Source organism: Theobroma cacao, chromosome 4 (assembly GCF_000208745.1).
Source record: "Theobroma cacao cultivar B97-61/B2 chromosome 4, Criollo_cocoa_genome_V2, whole genome shotgun sequence".
NCBI classification, from domain to species: Eukaryota; Viridiplantae; Streptophyta; class Magnoliopsida; order Malvales; family Malvaceae; genus Theobroma; species Theobroma cacao.
Window position 1 is genome coordinate 17,340,756 of NC_030853.1, and position 21,733 is coordinate 17,362,488.

The following is a 21,733-nucleotide window of genomic DNA, read 5'->3' on the forward strand; positions in this document are numbered from 1 at the left end:
AAAAAAAAAAAAAAAAAAACTCTACATAGGAAAAAAGAAAAATTGACTCTGAGTAAGGGCGATAATATGTGCAGAAGACAACAATGCATCCACCCAAAGACGAAAGACTGAAAATGCATTATTAAGCTTCTTAAACCCTCTAAACAATCCCAGCAAAGACCATTGAAGTCCAATAATTGACATCGAGAAGACAAGATTAAACAAGCAGAAAACGGCACCGAATTCAAACAAGCCATGCCAATGAGCTGTATTTTAAACTTCTTTTAATATTGAGGTATGGGTGTACACCTCTTTTTCCCTCCTGCTCCAACAAATGATGAAACACCACGTGGCTATTATTTTAAACTTGCCCCATCTATATGACATGTGTCAACAAAATACATCACATTCACGGAATTTTAATAACAGTCATGTTCTTTATCAGTTCCCTTCTAAACAATCTCTTCCTTCCGCCTATAAAACCGAACGCCCAATTTTTCGCATCTCCGAGTGAAGATTTATCAAGGGTTTTAATCAAATATGAAAATGCCCAATCTTCGAAACCCTAGAGTTTAGAATTCCCCAAATCTCAAAACGTAATTCCCTAAAATTCGCAATCTCTTCCCAAATGCTTGCTTCTGTTCTTCGACCGTGATAGAAAAAGGTAAGCTTTCCGCATTCATTTCTCTCTTTCCTTTTTTTTTTAAGTTTTCTTTTAAATTTTTGTTGATTTTGTTTTTTTTTTTGCTTTAAAGATAAATGAGTATGAAATTGATATGAAGAATTATTGAACATGAACGATGGAGGTTTGGAGAATAGAAAAGAACACGGAAAATCACAAAAACAGTCCAAGTCTTCCAAATTCAATAGCAAAAGTGACGATTTTGCCCTTGCAATAGCGAAGGTTGCAGTGGCACAAGTATGCGAAAGTGTAGGTTTTCAGAGTTTCCAACACTCTGCTTTACAAACATTATCGGATATAATTGTTCAATACATTTATAACATAGGAAAAACTGCCAATATTAATGCTAATTTGGCAGGGAGAGTGGAAGCAAATGTGTTTGATGTTCTTCAAAGGTTGGAAGAGTTAGGATCGGGTTTAGGGTTTGCTGGTGCATCAGATGCTGATCGTTGTGTTGTTAATTCAGGGATTGTTAGGGATATTGTTCACTTTGTTGGTGAAGCGGATGATTTCCAATTTGCTTATGATGTTCCTCAGTTCCCGGTTGTTAAAGAGTGGAAGGAAACAGGAAGTTTTTGGGAAAAAGGAGAAGAGCCTCCTGGGAAGCACATACCGAATTGGTTGCCTGTGTTTCCTGATCCTGAGACTTATGCTGCTCGAACGAGTGAAGGGACTGAGACAATGAGTGTTTTGAATGGAGAAAAGAGTGAGTTAGCAAGCTTTGAAACAAAGATGGAGCGGTCATTGTTGAATTTGCAACAGCGGTTTGCTTGTAATGGGAATGAAGGAGGTTCTTCGCATGATGGTGGGGATGCTGTTAGAGCACGGGAAGCTGCTGAGAGCAATCCTTATCTTGCTGCACCTCTACATTTTGGGGAAAAGGAAGTAGAAGTGTCGCCTGTTGTTCTTCCAGTTAAGCTTTCAAATGAAGTGGCTTTGAAAAATATTGTTTCGGAAAATTGTATTGTGGGAAACCATGTTTCGGTGCTGGAGACATTTGCTCCCGCTATCGAAGCAATGAAGAGTGGGTTCTGTGATTCTGAAAATAGACAGAAAAAAGTCCTTCATAACCAGAGACCTATGGTGCATTTTAAGATAGAAACTGGAAAGAAGTCTTTAGGCTCGGCAACTAATTTTTGAATTCACAGAAAAAGGATCTTGAGAAGATTGCCTTGTGGTTTGGAAATGATAATGAGGAGGATGACCAGAAGAGGAGATCAGAAAAAATTCTGAAAGAACCTATGGAGAACTGTCAGGAACTGGCTTAGTTGTGAATGAGATTTGTTATCCTCCTTTGTAGAATTTTCTAGGATGGACTAAAAGGACAGTGCAAAATCGCAGAGAGAAGTCTCCTGCTTTGCTAGCTTTCTTGAGGTATGCATGTGACAGTAGCCATGATAGAACAGTGGATGATTCTTTTTTGAAATTCTTGTTTCTTCTTTGGTGGTCTTAAATTGATCATGGATTTTTCAATTTCTGGCTTAAGCTGAACTCTATATGTACACATGCTCACCATTGTTGAAGCTTTGTACAATATTGTATTACTATTTGTTATTAATGAAGGTAGGTTAATTCCACGTTACATGCTTTTTGTATCTCTTAAGATGAGATTGAAGTCGGAAAACAAGCATCATTTGCTCTAAACTTTCTTTAACTTGCATTGTGTCATACACCATCATAAATAAAATCGAAACTGAACATACGTTGGTTGGCAAGTTAGATTTAATTGGGATCTACATTATAGGGTGTATCTCCATTCAATAAATGGCCTTATTGATTTGGTTTGTTTCCATCTTGATGATGGCCTTTGCTAACTAGTTAGGGTGTTCTAGGTAATGTACATAGTTTAGTAAATGGTTCACAGACTAAAGCAGAATAGTGAAATCTAGGGGTAAGCACAACAATTATCATGTTACATGTGGGTAATGGTGTATGGTGCTTACACTGGTTGACACATGTTCTGTATTATGTATAAACTTAATTAATAGCTATGATACTTTGGCATGTATTTTAGATTTTACTTTTAGACTAGGGAGCAGGGCTTCATATAGGGTGCTAGCATCTTAACCCTGCACCAATTCTAATCTGCCACAGAATAGTAATTAACTGCTGTGCATGTTCAATGGTCTTGTTCATGTAGAGGTTCATGGGGATGCGGGTAGACTCAGATCCATATTATCTTATAAAAGGTTTGTTACGTCTTGAAACAGAATGGCTTGTATGGGTCAAGATTAATGTTGTCAGATGATTCCAGACAATTGATTTTGAATTTTCCGGCACTACTACTAATGGTTTTCCACTATTCTGCAATCCTAAACAGGATGTCTTGAATTCCTTTAATCATCTGAAATTTCGGGCTACACATGTTATGACATTGAATATTGTATTCTGGCTTTGTTCCGTGTGAATAATACATGTTGGATTTGTGCATAAACTATAAGACCTAGGATAAGCCTAACTGTAGCAAAAAATCACATCTAACTAGGAATCAGCATCATAAAATATGCAAAAGAGGATAATGATCGCAGAGATAATCATCCATCCACAATTTTCAAATTGTAATCAAGAGCTACTAATGTTATTTATAGATCCCTAATTGAGAGTAGGGTGGACATTACTGCAATCCCACCCTAATCCAAGCCACTATCACTTCTAGTTTATTGCTGCAATTGATAGCAACGAACAGCATTTAAAGATTACTGCTGTCATTTCTGCTTTCATCCTGCAATTTCATATTTTCCCCCTCCCTTCCCCTCCCTCTGCTTAATACAGAAGGAAATGCTACTGATTTTTCCTTAATACCGATTAAAGATATATTAGCATTGCAGTTGAATGCTAGAATGACTTGCTTACCTAAAACTTCTAGTTAATTTATCTGAGGAGCCTATCTCTCTCTAATGTTATTTATAAAGAAAATGAGTGTCAGATTTTGTGGTGGTTCGCTAAGAATCTTGAATCAAATTTGAAGGAGCAACCGGATTTAGGTGACCATAAATGGTCAGATTTGCTTAAATACAATTGCTCATTTAAGTTAATTCCTAGAAGCCTATGCATCTTTGCTAGAGGTTATGCATATCGATAAGTGTTTTTTGGTACACAGAAGGTGCTCCTTTTATTTGTGTTTAGGAGGTCTCGCTTTACTGTAAACACTTTGTGACCACTCCAAATGTTGATGTATATATTGTCAGTCTGGTGCAAATAGAAAGTAGAGCGATATATCTTATGAGTCATCATACCAACAATATATGCTATACCTCTGGGCCAACTCTCACCATTTGAAGCTTACAAAGTTCTTTGATCACTTATTTGTTAGTAGCTGAAGAAAGAAAATTGTTTGATAAGGATATCCTTGATCCAGATACTAGCATGTACTGCCAAAATGAAGACTTCAAAATGGAAAGAATACATATGTTGGAATACACATAGATTGCAATTCACATGTATTTCATAGGCGTTTTAATTTACATGGTGTCATAAGCTCAAGTTTCATTCAAGTTTTATTGCGACTATAGCCCAAAAGAATCGAACAAAATGGAAAAAGAAGAAATTTTGAAGTACACTTTACCAACCCCCTTTCCTGATGGCCCTTCAACCCAAATATTGTAGCATTATTAGAAATGCTACTTTAAAAACAGTTGCCTGCAATGTCTGTTGGGTTGCACTTGTGGATTTGCTGTTTCACCGCTGATAACTTCACATATCAAGTCCTTGAAGATCAACCGCTCCACATCTAATACTAGCCAGGGAATTTCACTTTTGCACTGTGTCCAATCCATTAATCCGAGTGTTAAATCTCCCAATAAGATGCTTCTCAGACTGTCATCCTCACTATCCAAGCTTATTTTTGATGCAGTTTGTAGATTATCTATTTCTGAACATAAATCTCTAACCAGCTGCTGTTCTCTTGGTCTTCTATCCTCCAACGTGCCTGGTGAGAGCCACTGCTTGAAAGAGCTGTTGTTCACTAATTTTCTGACTAGAACTTCGTTAACTGCATCAAATATAAGCTGCCTGTGGTTCTTCTCAATGGGCTCTAACTGGTTGATCTTTCTGCTCTCATGTTCATATAGAAGTCTAATGCTTACCTTGGTTTGTTCTAGGGCAAGGAACAAGTTAGGATTGATTAGATGACCTGATGGATGAAGCTGATAGGCCATGAAGCTGGATTCAAGTTCTCTTAGGAGACCTGATGCTGACAATATTTCCGAAATGTATATATGGTCTGGATTTGGACTATTGCAAATGGGTGTAATTTCATTGATAATGGAGTCCTCATTGATAGAATCTAAGTTCATGAGTTTCTGGACTAAATGCCGGATGTTTTCTGCTTTCCCATTATCTGTCTTGGACCTGAGACTGGTTTCTCTGCAGCTGGATAAGTGATTCAAACCTACGGGACCCCAGTGTGCTTCATCAGGAATAAGACCCTCATCATCTGTCATAAAGAAAATGTGAAAAGAATTCAATCTATGAAACCGGCCAAGCCTCCTGTAATAAGTAGTAGATTCTTCAAGTTTCTTGTTTTGTATAGATACTAACTATATGCAATTCTTAAGTTGTTACTGTTCTGCTTTCTACAAATATCTTGTGATATTAGTAAGGATGAACTAATCTATTAATCGGCTTGGTGGATGTATAATCATTATAGCCAAAAGGTTTTATGATATGGAAGTCATTACAGTTGAAGTTTCAGTTTAGTAAAATCAAGGTATGAAGGACACAGGAGCTTCACCTTTAAAGGCATTTGATTTTTTCTTCACAGGAGATGGTGATTCATCTCCATAAAATGTGGCATCTAGAACAGAGACAGGACTAGGGTGTTCCAGGGCAGTTCTTGGAGGTTCTGCTGTTGAGTCAACTTCGCTAAACCTTGCTGGTGGATTCTGAATAATAGAAATGTAAGCTGTTTAGCGTTAGGAGTTAATCAAAATACTAATTAAAAGGAGGAAGAACACTTACATTCTGCTTCTTTCCATGTTTCTGGGAAAATGTACCCTCTATCTTGCAAGATGTGTCAGTGCTCGTGACTTCTATCTCACCACAGGAGGCTGCGCTCATATTGCTCTCAGATTGCATTGAACTAGCATCACCTTGGTGACTTAAATCTCTCATGGCACTACTGATATCACCCAATTGGTCATCACGTCGCTGCAAATTGTGAGATTTATGCCTGGGCTTCCGATATGGCAAGCCTGATTCTGCTTGTACCCTGCCTGATTGCCTTCTGCTCCTGCTCTGATCTGATGTTGGGGTGGCAGAACAAGATTGCTTTTCCATTTCAAGCTTCTTCTGCTGCAGCTTAAGGCACGTGGTCTCTGAGCTTATAGCCAGCATAGGGTTTTCTCGAACAGTAGGTGATGGCCCCTTTGAAGGTTGGTTGCATCTTAGAGTTTTGGCGGTACTCTTATCCCTTGAATGAAGTCGACTGGAAGGATCCCTGGAAGGATTAGGTCTTGGAGTTAACTCTTTATATGATCGCATGTCAACCTTTTGGTATCTGGTATCAGCGGGGTTGCTTGTCCGGAGCCTGCTTAAACTGCCTGTTGCAATTACTGATGAAGTGGAATTGCAGGCATTTTCCATAAATCTTGCTGGTTTAATAATTGTGATTGGGGATTTAAGGCTAGTTGGAGAACTAGTTCCCTTAATTGTGGCTGAAACTGCACTGCTACTTTGTAGCTTTATCAAATTTGCTGCTTCTGAGCTATGACCAAGGATACTGTTTGCATGAGAAATAAAATTTGAAGCTTGGTCTTCTTTTCTGGTCTCTGTCATCTGTTTAGACTTCTGCATGGCTTCAAGTATTTGTTTAAGGGCTCTGAGATCCTTTCCTGACTTCTTGAACTCGAGTTCTGCCAACCTTTTCTCAATTTCACCATAAACAGTTAGAGAGTTGTTTGGGGCTTTCATTGGCGTTTCTTGACACTTCAAAGCTGATGTTTGACCCTTGTTTCCATTAGGCTGCTTCCATGGGGCTGGTTCAATTGGGCATCTGGTTGCAACAGGTTTCTTAGAGTCGGCATTTGTCAGCCGTGGTGAGCTGGGTTCCCTTTTTAAATTTCTTGGAGAACCAGAGATCCAATTTTGATTTTTCTCATCAATTCTTGATGAGCATGAGAGGGGATCATCTTTCAAATCGTGACAGGTCCTGATCTGTCCTCTTTGATTCCCATTGGTTAGCATGGTGTCTGGCAATGCTTCCAACCCCATCAACTTGGCTACAACACTAGACGGTCCTTTGTAGCTTCCAGGTTCTTGCTGTTGGTTTTTCATCTCATTGGAGTTCAAGCTACTTCTGTGCAGCTCTCCTGGAAGCAAATTTGATTTAATACTATTGATGGAACCCTTTATGGAGCTTTCTCTACTATCTAGTGATAGTCTTGGGAGATCTTTGAGCTTAATTTTAAGTGCATCCTGTGACCCCCTCCCATCATAAGAGAATCGATGAGCATCCCTTGGCGCAAAAGTGAGAGAACCATCCTTGCGTTCATTGGACGTTCTGGGTGCTTCTTGAAGCCTTGGAAGAACACGACTTGATTCATTGAGACTGGTGGTGGTCTTGGTCTTTGAAGGTTTTGGTGACTGCAAAGGCCTTGGTGAATCTATGTACTTCAAGGTCTGGTGGCGCCCTGCTTCCACTTTGGTGGCAGTTTTAATTGATAATACACGGGCTTCTCTGTAGATGGAGTCTTTAACCACATTTCGGAGGTCAAGGGACTGCTGGCTTGATTGCAAAGAATTATTTGATTGATAATTGGACATTCCCTGGGTTGGGGTTTCAGGGAAGGTGGTTTGGCTCAATGAAGATCGGTCTACTTGAGATGTTTTGCTGCAGTCAGCAGATGAGAAACTAGATGAACAAGAGGAGGATGAAAATGAGGTTCTGGGTGATTCAAAGGAGAATCTTTGTTTCTCCTTCACGGTCTTCTTCAGACTATTTTCCTGCAGGTATAAGTTACGTAAGCTTCAGTTAATTTTGTCAATTAATCCACAATTTTAAGTGATTAGGATTGTTTCTTACTTTTATCTTTTGTGAAGCAACCTTGTGCTCTGTTCCGTGCTTGCCATTTTGACCTAGAGAAACAATGAATAATGTTAGCCATAGAAGGTAACATTGTGGATGGTTTTAGACATTCGAGGTTGCAATACTTGAAAATATCATAGTTAGAAGATAAAAATTAACAATTAAAAAACAAAAACACTGAAACAACAAGCACCGAAAGTGTTAATGGTGCAAATGAAGCACTTAATCTATCATTGGAAACTTTAACAACATTAGTTTTCCTACATAATGCAGTCAGAAAGAGGCTATGGAAATTCCTGTAGATGCAAACAGAATCGGAAGAAGTTCCACAACTGAAATTAAGAATTTGTGTAGCCTTTCTAGTTAATCCCTCAATGGCTGCGATTGGGAGGCATTAAGCTCTTGAAGCAGGTGGGTGCATCCACAATGTTTTAAGCTGACCTTTAGCTTGGTTTACGCAAAAGTTTTTAAGCAAAAATTTCAGAAAGATAGGTGGTAAGCAAAAGCAGAACTGGGGAATATAACTTTTGACTTCATCCACTAAGTTACTTGGAATTTTGAAATTGAGTGAAACACTATGTTGCTGAAATTAGCAGAAATGGAAACCTCTTAAAACTCACAAGCCCTCTGGCCTAAGCATGCGTGACCTATGCTAATCTTTCTTAACAAAAGCGAGCACCTTGTTAAAAACTGAGATAAAGTACCTGGCGGAAGTCTTTTGTGGTTTGAACTGGCAATGCGTCGGCAACCAAAGAACTGGTGGCGGTCAAAGAGCTGGAATAGTCCATTCATGCACCCAATCTGCTTCTGCAATTCTGGGTTTTCATCTGAAAAAGAATATATAAACTTGGCAGACATGTTCACTGTCTCTCTTCAACTCAAAAAAGCAGAAGAACCTAAACTTCCTTAGTTTCCATACAAATCTCCGAGTAGTTTCAACGTCCCTTTTTCCCTAAGAAGAAATGACAACAGAAACTTGAATACACCCAAGGAGTCGTAGTGGTTCACAAGGTTAGCAAGCTGTATGCATTGGCAGAAACCTTGTAAAGGGATTTTGTTGGTGAGGCTTCTAAGTATATTCCTGCTAGTTACATGTCAGGATTCTGAATACTGATGGTTTTTTTTCTTCTTCTATAACTCAGATATTTCTTTCTTTTGGAGATGTGTTTTTCTTTCTTAGGTGACGTTTCAGAGAATTTTCTGAGTAATAACAGAAGAGAATGGGAGGAAGGGAGGGACAACTTTAAGATGAAAAGAAAGATCGATACCATCCCACATTTCCATTCTTCCCATTTTGCAGTGAGATAAGACGTTTTCTTGCGCTTCACAGGAACAAGGGAGACAATATCTTGTGCGAGAAAGCCAAAGGGAACAAAATTAAATAAATAAATGGAAAGAGGGGACCCAAATTAAAAAAAAAAAAAAACAAAACCTAAAACAGTCACCACCTACTAGCCCCCTTCGAAGGACTAATATATGAAACGCTGCAGGGTGCAGGGGAAGTTCTACAGACCCCAAGGAGAGATGTTTTTTGGGTTTTCTCACTGAAGAAAAGAATACTTTGTCTTTTGGCTCTCCCTTGGAAAAAGGCTGCTAGAGGCTAGAGTATATAACAGCACAGGGGGATGTTAGTGTATTAGATGTTAAGGCAATGTGAAAATCTACTTGTGATAGAGAAGAATGAGAAGTTGTACCGTCAACAAGTTATTTATTCATTTGGTATATATTTAATCTACACGTAGGGAAGAGAGATTTGGAATGTGTGGGTGCGATCTGAATTTTTAAGAAACAAAAATGAATAATGGGAAGAGAGAGAGAGAGGTGTGCATAGGTGGGTCAGATCTGCTTTGGAAATTTTCTCCCACTTCCATGTGGACAAAATAATGCAGTCTGGACCTCTCTACCATGAGCATGTGGAGTGTGTCAGAGAGTGGCAACATTACAGCAGCAACATATAAGGAGAAAGTGGATTTATGTACTGGAAAGCCGCCCTTTTCCAACCATTCTCCTCACCGCTCAGCTTTAACTTGCCCCCCATAGGATCCCTCTCCCTTGGGTTTTTGACCTAACCTCACTTTACCCTGGAAACACGTAAAAGCTATAGTGTCTGCCAGTCTGATTGATTATCCGATTCTTAGTAAGAATTGTGAATAGTCGGAAAAGGTTTGATTACCAGACAAAATAGCATTACACCTAAAGATCAATTTCTTTTTCTTATATCCACGTCCTTCTGTGGCTTCAATTATGAAATTTATGTAATGATTCACGAAATTTCCTTAGCTGAGATGCAATAGTGTTACTCTCGTCGATTCTCTTTATCATACCCTAATGACTATGGGGTTGCATACAGTTTGGCATTTTGGCTGCATCTGATTCGCTTTGGTTCGTACGTTTGATCATAACTGTGGTCCAAAACATTATTGTTACTAGATTTTATTGCAAGACACTCTCAGCACTTAATCCTACCGGTGTCGGATTGCTGGGCTTCCCATATTGTGCAGAATAGACAAATGCATTCTCATCAGGGTTTGGATGAACTACTTGGCAACTTCAGCCACATAAGGTTGGTTAGGTCTGTACTGGGATATGATCATATTGTACAGTTATATTTCTTTTACTATCCGAAGTCTGCATTATTGTTACTTACTACTTGTGTTATTTAGGCACTTAGGTCGAGAGAGAGACAGAGAGAGGAGCTTTGAATTATAACATATCGGCATGAATGCTAGTAGCTGGACAATCATTTAATGTGATTTGTCAACTTAGAATAATGAACGTGATCAAAGCCTGGTAGCACCGATATGTCGAATCCTAGGAGTACCTTGAGTCACCCTCATTTAACAAAAATGGGCTCCCAATCTCTATTTTCTACAATTCATCGTCTTCCTATAATGGCAACTACTATAGTTTATATGCAGAAAAACAGCTGCATACAGTGTGTACGACTGCCCACTTGTTCAATCATGTCGCTTTCTTGTTTTAGGGACTAGATTACACTTGATGGATTATCATACCATGCCTCGTTCGATAAATGTCGCAAAAGATTATTATCTTATGCACCGGTGATGAAATTTTTTGAATTTACAATCGAATTTAAGAGAATGTCAAATGTCTTACAAATATTTAATTTAACAAATATGTGATAAATATTGCATAAGATCTTTTATAAAGGACATAAATTTAGCATAGGCATGGTAAAGAGAGAGGCAAAGGGATCGTTGGATTTTTCAAAATTGTGCAAATGAATAATGACAGACTTAAAGATTTTACATAAAAGGTGATTAAAAAATAATCATATACAGTTATGTATCTATATATTTTAAATTTTATATTTATGTCTCCCGTCACCACTTTTATTTTGTCAATATAAATGAATTGTATTTACACTCACACAGATAATCAAGTGAGAGATGTGGAAGATTCTATTACTTAAATGAGAAGATATAGATTTGCTTTTATCTTCACAACGTGAAATTTTTTTCATTTCATTGTTTTGTCATCTTATCTTAACTTGAGAATTTATATGATGATTTCTATATGGACATAGTTGAGTTGGATCCCCTCTAACAAGCCACCATTTCCATGTAAAAGCGGATGTGGTCCTACCAGTAAAATCACCAAAATTAATATTTGCTTGTTTGGTTTTTGTTGTGATCCTAGATTTTATTTGTACAATTGTCCACTATTGCCCTTAATAAGGGCTGCAGTATGTCTGACCTTAGATTTAATCAAACTTGCTACTATGTGTTCACCTTATGGCATTTAGCATTTTTATCATTCTTTTTATTTATATTTTCTTGTTTATCTCTTTTAGAGCATGTTTGATTCATAGAATGGAATAGAGTGGAAATAGAATAAGCGTTTCGTAAAAATAGAATAAGAAAATAATAATTATTATGTAATTTGGTTCATAAAAATAGAATAAAATAGAAATTGTTATAATAATTTATTCTAATGGTTAGTTGGCAAGAATAGTTTTAAAATTAATCAAGGAATAAGTAATTAATAATAAAAATATCTTTTATTATAATATATAATTATTTTATTTTTAATGTTTATTTTTATTTTTAAAATATTCAAATTTTATAATTAAAATTTTAAATATTAATTTTTTTAATAATTTATAATTTTAATTTTAANAAATAATTATAACATAAAGTTGTAGATTAAAATAGAAGAAGAGAAAAATTGAACTAATTAGGATGACATTGTAAAGAAATATGGCCTAAATGGTAACTTAAGATATTTATCTATAATTAGAGCAATACTTTTTGGTATAAGAGGAAACATAATGATTCAAATCCCAAATTTCTATTTAAATCGTCACTAACCTTCAATCATTATGTTTTCATTTTACACTTTAAATTTGTTGGTAGCCTTATAATATAGGACAAGACAAAAGAAAAGGGTTGGTTGGGTTAGAAATAATTAAAATTTTTAATTTAATTTAATTTTAAATATAAAATATTAACTTCTTAGTTTTTTTTTTTTTTGTTCATTCCATTCTAGTAGTTTCATAATTTTTTCTTTTCTTTCTTCTCATCACTAGGCCACCGGAGATGTAGTCAACATAATAATGGAGCATTGATCTAGCGCTCTTTGTGGCCGAATCTTGCTGCTAAAACATTAGATCGACACTTCCCGCAATCAAATATAGTGGGAAACGCCAATCAGTGCTTCTCATCATCGACGTCGTTGTCACTTTCCATTAAGGGACTTTAGAGAGAGAAAGGGAGAGGTAGAAGAAGGGTAGAGAGAGAAAAAGAAAATGTGAAAAATGAAGAAAATGTATATTATATGTTATCACAATTTTTAAATTTATTTAAAGAGTAATTTTGTTCAACAACAATTTTGACCTATTCCCCACCCTTGGAATAACTATTACCAAAGTTTCACTTGATAACAGCTATTAAGGTTTTTTAAAAAATGGTCATTTCAAGAAATGGTCATTATTCCAAAGCAAACAAGTTATTAGAGAGAGTTTAGGAATAGTGGAAGAATGGTTATTCTATTCCCTCGACCAAACGTGTTATTAGAGAATTAGAGATAAAGTTTTTGACCTAATACCTCTTACCCATGTTCATGTCAATATCTTAGCTTTATGAGAAAAGAAATTTCTAAGCTCAAATAATTCTCCCTAAAACAAAAAAGAATTTGCAATAAATATACATATCCATCCACATATTTCAATAATCTAAGTTTAAGATATCGCTTTGAAAATTTTAATTTTGAATTAAATGATAAAAAAGGATTATGTCATATTGCATAGAATAAAATCAAATTTAACAAAAAAATGGTTATTTTATTTAGAAAATTCAAATACGAATATTAAATTAAGAAAATAATTATTATTAAAATATGTGAAAGAATGAAATGCATGATGATTGTCACTAAGTAGAAGGGCATCACGTGCTTTGCCTACCAAATGAGTTGTACGACCCAATGGTGCTTCTACCCCTTTGAAAGTGGCTGTCTGCCAATTTTATGCAGTCCTAACACACACACATGTATGTATGTGTGTGTATATATATATATATATATATATATTCTAATGGTCAAGCTATTTATTTTGAGTAGTCACAAGAAAACTTGTACCTATTTTTTTTTTCTATGAGACAGATTGAATGAGCTGGATAAGAAAAGGAATTTTAATACTAAAAAATATCAAATTGTTCCTATGAATCTGGGATATATTCATTCTTCCTAGAATTATTCTTTTTTAAAAAATATTCTTTGTGTTTGAAGTTTTTGTTAATTTACAATCTGCAAGCACAATTTTTTCTTTTTTTTTTTTACATGTGAAAGCTTGTAAGGCTTTAGAAGAAAATAATAATACTCGTTTTGTCACCTTCATTGTACTTTCCAAAGATTTAAATTTAAGATTTTTAAATCAAAATTTTTTAGTTCTAAACCTTAATTATATGCTTGCAAATTAACATTACGGGCACCCTTTATTCCACTTATCATAGCACGCAATCCCTTATTACTAATATCATGTTACTTTTCAAAATAAATTTTTAAAAAATATAGACGAGTATAAATAAACTTTCCTTACAGTTTTCTTTTTTTGAAAATTTTTCAATGAAAATAAGTAATGTTTAAAATTATTAAGATAGTGCATCTGAGTATTTTATTCGATGATAAATGTACGTATTTTCATGTTCAAAAAGTTAAATTTAAACACTTGATAAGAGAGATTATTGAGTTAAGTATGAATAGCTTGTTAATTGGCATGGTTTTATTAATGGATATATATAATTAGCAAAGGGTGAACAGTGGTATTACTTGTTAAGTCTTAATATACAACATGGAGAAATGCATAAGGATAATATTAATTTGTATTCAATTCAGAAAAGCAATTATGATTTAAAAAAAAAAAAAGAGTTGATGGTGATGGATGAAATGGAAAGGATAGGGCAGAAGGGGTGCAAAACCACATGCATAAAGATGTAGAATCACATGAGGGATGCCAACACTTGATCAGGCAGAGAGCAATACCAACTAAGCCATCTCCATCCTAAAACTAGGTTTACCTTGATTGGCACATGACCTTCCCTACTCAAACACCCTTTAGCCCCAGAATAACCATGTGAATTACCATTTTTAATTATTTTTTGTTTTTGGTGGGTTTTTCCAAGTCAACACCAAAGAGTTTGTAATACCAAAATAAAGAATTTTGTTCTCAGGAAATTTAAAATTGCAGCAAATTAAAGTATTTCAAAACCCAAAAGGAAGGCAGGTTCATGCTCACATTCTAAGGTGTTTGATAAAGGAGACTGGATAGTGTGACCATTAAACATGGGGAACGGGGGTGTGGGGTTTATTTTCCATTGTGGGGTTGGTTAAGTCAAGATTCCATCTTATCCCATTTCTCACATGTGAAAGATAGGCTTTAGAAATCTTAAAGATCTAACCTTGGAAAGTAAGAATCCCAACAAACTCAAGTTGAAATTTGGCACAATCATCTTTCTTCCCAACTTCCCATATGCATTCTAGTTTGTTTATGCTAAATTAAGGAAGGACATGTTCATTGGTGACAATGGCTTAGTACCCAAGAAATCACTTAATAAATAAAATTGACCTAAATCAAAGGGTGTGATCCTGCCACAGAGATGAACTGGCATATGCAAATGCTTTTATTATACCAAATATTAAGATTAATCCGCGTCACGTGTACTAAGAAGCATTCCACCCACTCAAGGATTAGTGATTTTTAATGCAAATTTGCAGATTCTAATACTGCTTAAGGAGATTTGTTCATTGCAAAAGAGAAAGAAAAGGTCAAGGCAAGGCAACCACAATCAAATTGACAGTTCATTAGCAGCTAGAGTTACCTGCACTGCACATGCATGCCCACTTGATCATACTTACCATATCCTGCTCAATCAGCTGTGGTTAGGAAATGCAAGTCTTTCACAAAATTTAATTGAACAATCCGTAAAAGAGTCCAAAGAAACTTTCTCTCTACACTTGCTTGAATCCTTAATGAAGATTCATAGTTAGGTTCATGGAGGCTTTCCCGTTGGTGGAATCAAAATAACTTATCTGTCACTGTTGTCATTGTCATGTGTACTGAAATATGGTATAGAAACAGTGTGTTACCCTTGTAAATGATTGCTAAGCTGTCCGTTAGCTTCTGCAGGCTGGAATCTGTACATGATTTCTAGAGTAGGTTTCGGGGGAATGGGCAATGGGCCTTACAGACATGTAAAGTCAATACCAAACTTCTGATCAGTGGAAAATGAGACGAAGGGGAAAATGATGGCTTATGACACAAAGTCATGAAACATGCGGATAGCAGCATACGGCTTTAATCGGTTCATAGGTTTGTCATAGTTTGAAACATGAAATGACTTTTTATTTCATATGGGGCACCACTTTGTTTATCAGCAAAAAGTAGAAAATAAAGAAACCAGTACAACTAAAGGAGGGTGGCTTAGGCTTCCTACTCTTAACCATCAACTCATAAAAAAAGCAGAAATGAATTGACAGTTTTCAGCTTCTGTTCATTGGATAAACACATTGCATATGTTGTTTTAGCACATTTAGTTTGTGAAACTTTTGTTGATGTGAAGTGTAACAGATAAAATAGAAATATCAGCGGACCATTTTAACTCTAATCATGCCATTGTCACTACATTCACTAGTCCTTGAATCTTGCCCTACAGCTTCTTCCCTTCCTTTATGCAGCATTACCACCCAAGCATGACAGATTTTACAGTTTGTAAAATGCTCAAGTGTTCTCTTTAACAAACTTTCTTGCTCTCTATTCAAAGATTGATACCTGAAACTTCTTCCCACAAATGAGAGAACAAGCATATAATTTTTTTTACACTTTGCAAAATTTCTAAAATCTATCTTCTAACCAGCTTTTTTACTCTATACTCAATGATTGCTGCCTGAAAATTCCAGAGCTATCCCAGAAAGATTCCATCCGTATTAAGCTAGCTTCAAATGCCCTTGCTTTGGTGCAGGCCAATCCCCTAGTATCTGGTGAATTAGGTTGCCCTGCACTTCCCTTCCTAACAATTAACGTCCGGTACTCAACTACCTTATTAATCAACATGTTGTGTCAATCAGTAGTTAGTTCCCCCCTATTCTAGAGAACTTGGTTTCTTGAGAGCCGAATATACCAGAAAACCATTGGCCAAAGGACTTTCCAAGGGAATTTCCAGTAGACATACTCCAACAGGAAGGTGCAGTTTGATTTGATTTACAAAAATAAATCTTCCAACATGAAATTTTAGGGTCATTTATGAGCTTAAAAAAGAATTTCAGGAACCTTTACACATCCTTTGAATACATTCCAGTCCAAAAACCTTCCAGCTTCATCATCAAGACAAATAACTACAACTAATACTGCTGGAAGTTCTAAAACCTATGGATTCATTGTATACTTCATGAAGGCATCTCCCTCACTCAGATTAGAGCTCCATAGTCCAAAAAGTCTTGAATGTCTCTCCTACTAATCAAAAGGGAAAGAAGAGTACAATCTGACAGTCCTAGAAACATATAAAAAAAAATTGCAGCCCGACACAAGTTTCGGAAAAAAAGGAAGTAGAAATCAGTTGTTGTTTAACAAGAAACTCAGAACATAATCAAAGCAGCTTTGGATGATATGTGTAAGTTTCAATTAATACAAAGGCTTGCTGAAATATACTTCCACATATGCTTTGTCTGATGATGAAGAAACAATTTTCTCACGGAAACCAAAGTATTAAGTATATTTTTCCTGAAGTATACACCATGACTGAAATTTGAATTTTGTCAGATGGATACACTTCTTGGCAACCAATTCCATCCACAAAAGCATAATATGATTCTATAAATCTATTCATTTATGGAAAATTATCTTGAAGCAATCTTAACAGCTTGGGTTATTTTACACTCGAGTAAATCAGAAAAAAGATCAAGGTTCACAATTCGAAAGATATGAATGAATTATGGTCACCCTACCTTTCTCAAAGTATATAAAGCTCAACTAATAAAACAGTTCTAGGCAACCATGATGATAAAAAATAAACTAAATAATGTCCCTTTTTGGTTCTTAAAATCATAAACATTATATTTTCAAATCACCATCCTTTAGCCCCCTCCTTTTGTACATTTATTTTATTTAATTAATAAAATTTAACAGGGTAGCTGAGCCCTGCGAGAATTTCCAGCATTAAAAAAAAAAGTCACCATCCTTTAGATCAGACTTATGTCATCTCCGTGTATAAATAATTTATATCCATAAAGAAAACAATAACAACAGTCATAACAGCAATTCCTTGATAAGAGTAGGATTGCTACACAAAGGTCAAGCAAATCATGTTTCCAACATTTAGCTTGCCCTAAACATTGTTGGAAAAATAAACAATGGGTACCATTGCTAACTAGCTCTATGTGATTCAACAAAATTACAAAAACAAAGCTAAATCCTCCCGAGAACCTTACCATTATGCTTTCTCTCAGATTCTTTTTGCATGTAAGTTGCTTATGCTAAACGTAATCTAGACTCAAAGCTAAGCTGGGAGACTGACATTACTTTGTAGTTCAGGACGAGCGCATATATTGATAACCTGGCTGTAGAAGCTCCAGTCATTGCTTCTTTCAGTGATAGCTATCTGACCAAATGGGTTTTGCTCTATAAAGTTCTGTACATTGTCAGACAAAGCTAATCTTTCCAAATAAGCTCTAAGATCACCTTCAGCACCTGAAATAATTAAAATCCAACTCTGGATCATAAAAACCCACTAACCAGCCATTTAAAAGGCTAAAGCATAGTCAATTGAATATATTGTAACAAATATTGTACATATGAACCTTTTATTTCAACAAACAATAGTAGATAACAACTCAGCTTTTTGGTTTTTCCCATTTATTGTCATTTTATTTTTCCTTTGAGCTGTTTGTGAAGTGTCATCAATGCCAATTGATGTTGCTTGCAATTATTAGTACTGAATGAAGAGAAGATATACACAAGTTATTCAACATTCTTTGAATTATGGAACTTAACAAGTGTAAATAATTGCCTTTCAAAAAAAGAAAAAGAAAAAAACAAGTGCAAATAATTTCAGAAGTCATCATACCTAGTGAATTGTCATTACTGTCGAACTTGAATGAATAAGGAAATATTGCAGTATGTGGCTACAATAAAGATTAAAAAAAAAACCAAAAACAAAAATCAGGACCTATACTCAAAAGAAAAAGAAATATATAAGTGGCCTAAACAACTAATAAGCGTAGCCCATTAACTTACAGGATTAAGCAGTGCTTTGTAAGGAGAATCATCTATCAACAACGTATTTGATTCATTGTAATATCCCTTCTCCCATGGAAGATCAGGATCATGTTTTTCCCAAATCTTCCTCATTTCTTTAAAAACCAAGGGCTTATATTTATACCCAGGAGTATTGAATTGTGTGGCAGTGCAGTGAGATGAATCCTAACAAATCATTGAGCATAAACCAAATAGATTAAAGTTTGAACTGTTCCCAGTTTAAATGCATGAGAAAATTTGATTTGATACATAAAGCATTGATAAATTAAGACTGGTACATTAGTAGATAGTCATATATCTTCTAGACGAATGAGGACAATTTCAAACATTGCAAAAAAATGACATCAATTCATGCTTCATTCAAGTAAATACCAATACCCTGGAGGCAGTCAATAATCTTCTCGTGCCACCTCAATCGAGCTCTCATATAAAATAGGCTACAAAAGGACTCCTAGGAAACAACCCAATCCTAGAACTAAGGAAATTGAAAATTTTACTCAGTGCGGCATCAAAGCAATGGTTAAATAGTTAGAAGATTAAGTCTGTACTTTTGCTAGTGATCAACCATCGAATCAGCCTAAAGTCAGGTACAACATCTTATTAGGCATGAATAACAGCAACGCAATAGGTAACAAAGATGACTTGAAAATACTAAGTGTATATAAATGCAAAGATGCCTTCCATTGTAAAGCAATGTTTAACAGAAAGGAAAAGGAAACAGGCCATCATTACCCAACAAAACAGCAATTTATGTTTCATATCTTCCATCAAATAGTTGAGGAATCTTGCCACATTTTTCCTGCAAAATATATCAATGCTCCATGGAAACAATTTAGTAATAAGAAAAGGCAATCAATAGTTTCTTTCTTAAAATTTAAATCAAAACTTGCTGAAATATACCTCAATCTTGAAGACCAGATACCAACTTCAAACCTCTGAAAACAAAACCTTAAGAAATCATCACAAAAAGGTCTCTTAAAAACTGAAAAAGAAGGAATATTTCCAATTAGGTTTTAAACAGTTTGAACATAAAATGTATTAACATAAGCGGGATAAAAATTTCAACACTTTGCCTTTCAAAAAAAAAATTCAACACCAAATTCTCACTTGCCCGTCCTCCTATATATGCATCTGCTTTGAAAGTCTTTGGAGGTTGATAGACTATGTCAGCAAGCAACCCATTCAAATCAAGAACAAGAAGTTTATTCCTCAATTGACTAACAGGAGGTGTAATAATAGCAAGAGAAACATCCTTTCTTTCTTTTGTATCATATGAACCGATTCTTTCTCCACTATTTTCTTGTTCTGATATAGTTAAAGTTGAAATACCATCCATTTGATCAGTGTTAGTAAGGCCAACTTCCTCAGGCAGCTTGTCAGTTTGACTTTGACTACTACTTTCTGAGGAATCAAACTGCTGCTGCTGCTCCATCCTTTTTCTAAACTTGGTTTTCTCCTCTATCGCCAATCTTACTTCTGAACAAATTTCAGCAGTGTCCTTGCCCGTCTCTAAAGTTCCAACAAATGAAGCTTGTGATTCATTTACTTGTACAAGATTATCTTGCATTTCAATCTTGGCTACCGAAAAAGAATCAGAATTGGTTGAAACCTCACAATTTTCATGTGAGGGTCGTTTTTTTTCATTTGCCTAAACAAAGTCAGTATCCATGCTTTCTGCAGCGTCCTTTATCATTTCCTTTTTTCATAGGACCCTGTAAGCAAAGACAATAAGTTCAAATGAAATGATGAAGCAAACTTATTCGAATAAAATGGCCAACGTATGTTATATACAAAATTTAAGCACACGGCTATTAGTCAACCATCAAGTTTAAAAACCGGCTCTCTGGTATTAGGGACTAAGCAAACAATTCAATGGATTAAACATGTAGGCAAAGAGTCTTAAATGTCCAGAGTCTCTAATTGCTAAATACATATTCTAACTCCACTACTCAGTGTATGTGATAACAATCCTTCAAATATTCGCTACAATGACAAATCAAATCAACCTATTCTTAGGATAGAGAATTAAACCTTAATAATAAAAATACAACAAGAATTCAAAAGGATTAATTCCAAAAACAAAAGACAAACAATAGCAACAGAGAGTAGAAAGGGAAATTCTCCAAAGGCAATTAAAAATACAAATTTAAAAGCAAAAGAAGCGAAATATCCTTACAAAGGGTTCGTAATAAAGCAATAAAAATATAGTCAAAACAAGGAGATGAAGAGATATTAAGTTGTAATTAGAAGCCAAATTGAAGAGCAATTTAAACTCTAATTACCCAGGAAAAGGAAGTGGAAGCGTAGGAGAAAGACCTTGGGGATTCAATTGTTGAAGTCGATAAGAGATTTTGACTTATGTGGAGCACAAGACAAACAACCTTAAACGACGTCTTGTGTAAATCTTCGGTGCTTTTGCAGATATGCATCTTTGTCGTCTTGGCCAAGGCCAAGGCATTTAACCAGAACGGCGTCGTTTTCTACTCTTTGTGAGAACAATATTATCCGATTTTCATTGGAAAATGGGCTTGGTTTTAGATCCGATGACTTGGGCTGGGTTTCAAATTCCCAATCCAACAACTTTTCTCCGTTTCTAGGTTGTGATATAAGAATTTTTTTTTTTCAAAATTGAAGAATGAGATTGAAACTCTATTCCTTAAAGTAAGAAATCATACATCAATCAATGAATCAAATACTCAAATATACAATTAACACTAAAATTGAAAACGAAAACTTAAAAAATTATTATTGAGTTTTAGATTGACTAGAATTCTAGATCTTATTGGATTATGATTTTTTGTTTGTGTACAACATTAAGTAGTTGTATGGTTTTAAACTTCTTATTCCACATCGAATCCTAATCACATTCTACTTTGAACTTTTATACTATAAAAGTGGATTTCTAGGCTTTAGAATTGCAAGTAGTGCTTTGAAAGCTCTAAAGAGGTAACATATTGTAACTCTATCTTTTACTCTAGAGAGGTAACATCTTGTAACTCTATCTTTTGCTCTAGGTGGAGTATCTTGTAACTCTATCTTTTGCTTTAGGTCTTTTGCTTTAGGTGGCTTTAGGTGGAGTTAGAGTGGTTTGAGTGAGTGTTCTTGGGAGGTTATTGAGGAAGAGTGTGCAAGGGATCTTGAGTTGTTTTGGGAACCATAAAGGTCAATTTATTATATTTTAAATTCTCAATAATAGAAGAACAGTTTCACTCCGTGAACATAGGTAAGAGGCCGAACCACGTAAATTCTTGTGTTTTTCTGTTTGCTTATTTTCTCTGAATTT

General features: G+C 35.4%; 3 protein-coding genes across 5 annotated transcripts; 1 reads left to right on the forward strand and 2 right to left on the reverse strand.

Moving 5' to 3' along the window:
- Positions 470 to 2,245, forward strand: LOC18601676 (transcription initiation factor TFIID subunit 8). The gene is given in 3 exon segments (XM_007032716.2): positions 470 to 643; positions 735 to 1,795; positions 1,798 to 2,245. Coding segments are annotated over 2 exon segments (1,155 nt in total). The 5' UTR covers positions 470 to 643; positions 735 to 772; the 3' UTR covers positions 1,930 to 2,245.
- Positions 4,069 to 9,368, reverse strand: LOC18601675 (protein LONGIFOLIA 1). The gene is made up of 5 exons (XM_018119706.1): positions 8,390 to 9,368; positions 7,683 to 7,735; positions 5,621 to 7,603; positions 5,394 to 5,544; positions 4,069 to 5,096 (listed from the first exon to the last, which is right to left on the reverse strand). The coding sequence occupies exons 1-5, from the start codon at positions 8,541 to 8,543 to the stop codon at positions 4,282 to 4,284; spliced, it is 3,156 nt and encodes a 1,051-aa protein (XP_017975195.1). The 5' UTR covers positions 8,544 to 9,368; the 3' UTR covers positions 4,069 to 4,281.
- LOC18601677 (uncharacterized FCP1 homology domain-containing protein C1271.03c) lies at positions 17,375 to 20,878 on the reverse strand. Of its 3 annotated transcripts, none has more exons than XM_007032718.2 (7): positions 20,733 to 20,878; positions 19,558 to 20,162; positions 19,351 to 19,432; positions 19,183 to 19,249; positions 18,430 to 18,615; positions 18,260 to 18,317; positions 17,375 to 17,883 (listed from the first exon to the last, which is right to left on the reverse strand). In XM_007032718.2, exons 2-7 carry the CDS (start codon positions 20,015 to 20,017, stop codon positions 17,693 to 17,695), a joined length of 1,044 nt encoding a protein of 347 aa, XP_007032780.1. In that variant the 5' UTR covers positions 20,018 to 20,162; positions 20,733 to 20,878; the 3' UTR covers positions 17,375 to 17,692. The 3 variants fall into 3 exon arrangements, with proteins under 3 accessions (XP_007032780.1, XP_007032782.1, XP_017975870.1); XM_007032720.2 differs by having other exon boundaries at positions 20,767 to 20,858; XM_018120381.1 differs by lacking the exon at positions 17,375 to 17,883 and adding an exon at positions 17,890 to 18,127.

Bases quoted from the DNA above. Each gene is read 5' to 3' on its own strand.
- LOC18601675 (XM_018119706.1), bottom strand. From the start codon at position 8,543: ATGTCTGCCAAGTTTATATATTCTTTTTCAGATGAAAACCCAGAATTG. The intron at 7,736-8,389 runs GTACTTTATCTC...TTGTTTCTCTAG, and splicing joins CCACAAAAGACTTCCGCCAG to GTCAAAATGGCAAGCACGGA. The intron at 5,097-5,393 runs GTGAAGCTCCTG...TCTTTATGACAG, and splicing joins AAAATCAAATGCCTTTAAAG to ATGATGAGGGTCTTATTCCT.
- LOC18601677 (XM_007032718.2), bottom strand. From the start codon at position 20,017: ATGCAAGATAATCTTGTACAAGTAAATGAATCACAAGCTTCATTTGTT. The intron at 18,616-19,182 runs GTAATGATGGCC...ATGATTTGTTAG, and splicing joins ATAAATTGCTGTTTTGTTGG to GATTCATCTCACTGCACTGC. The intron at 17,884-18,259 runs GTATGATGACTT...TAATTATTTCAG, and splicing joins CAGTAATGACAATTCACTAG to GTGCTGAAGGTGATCTTAGA.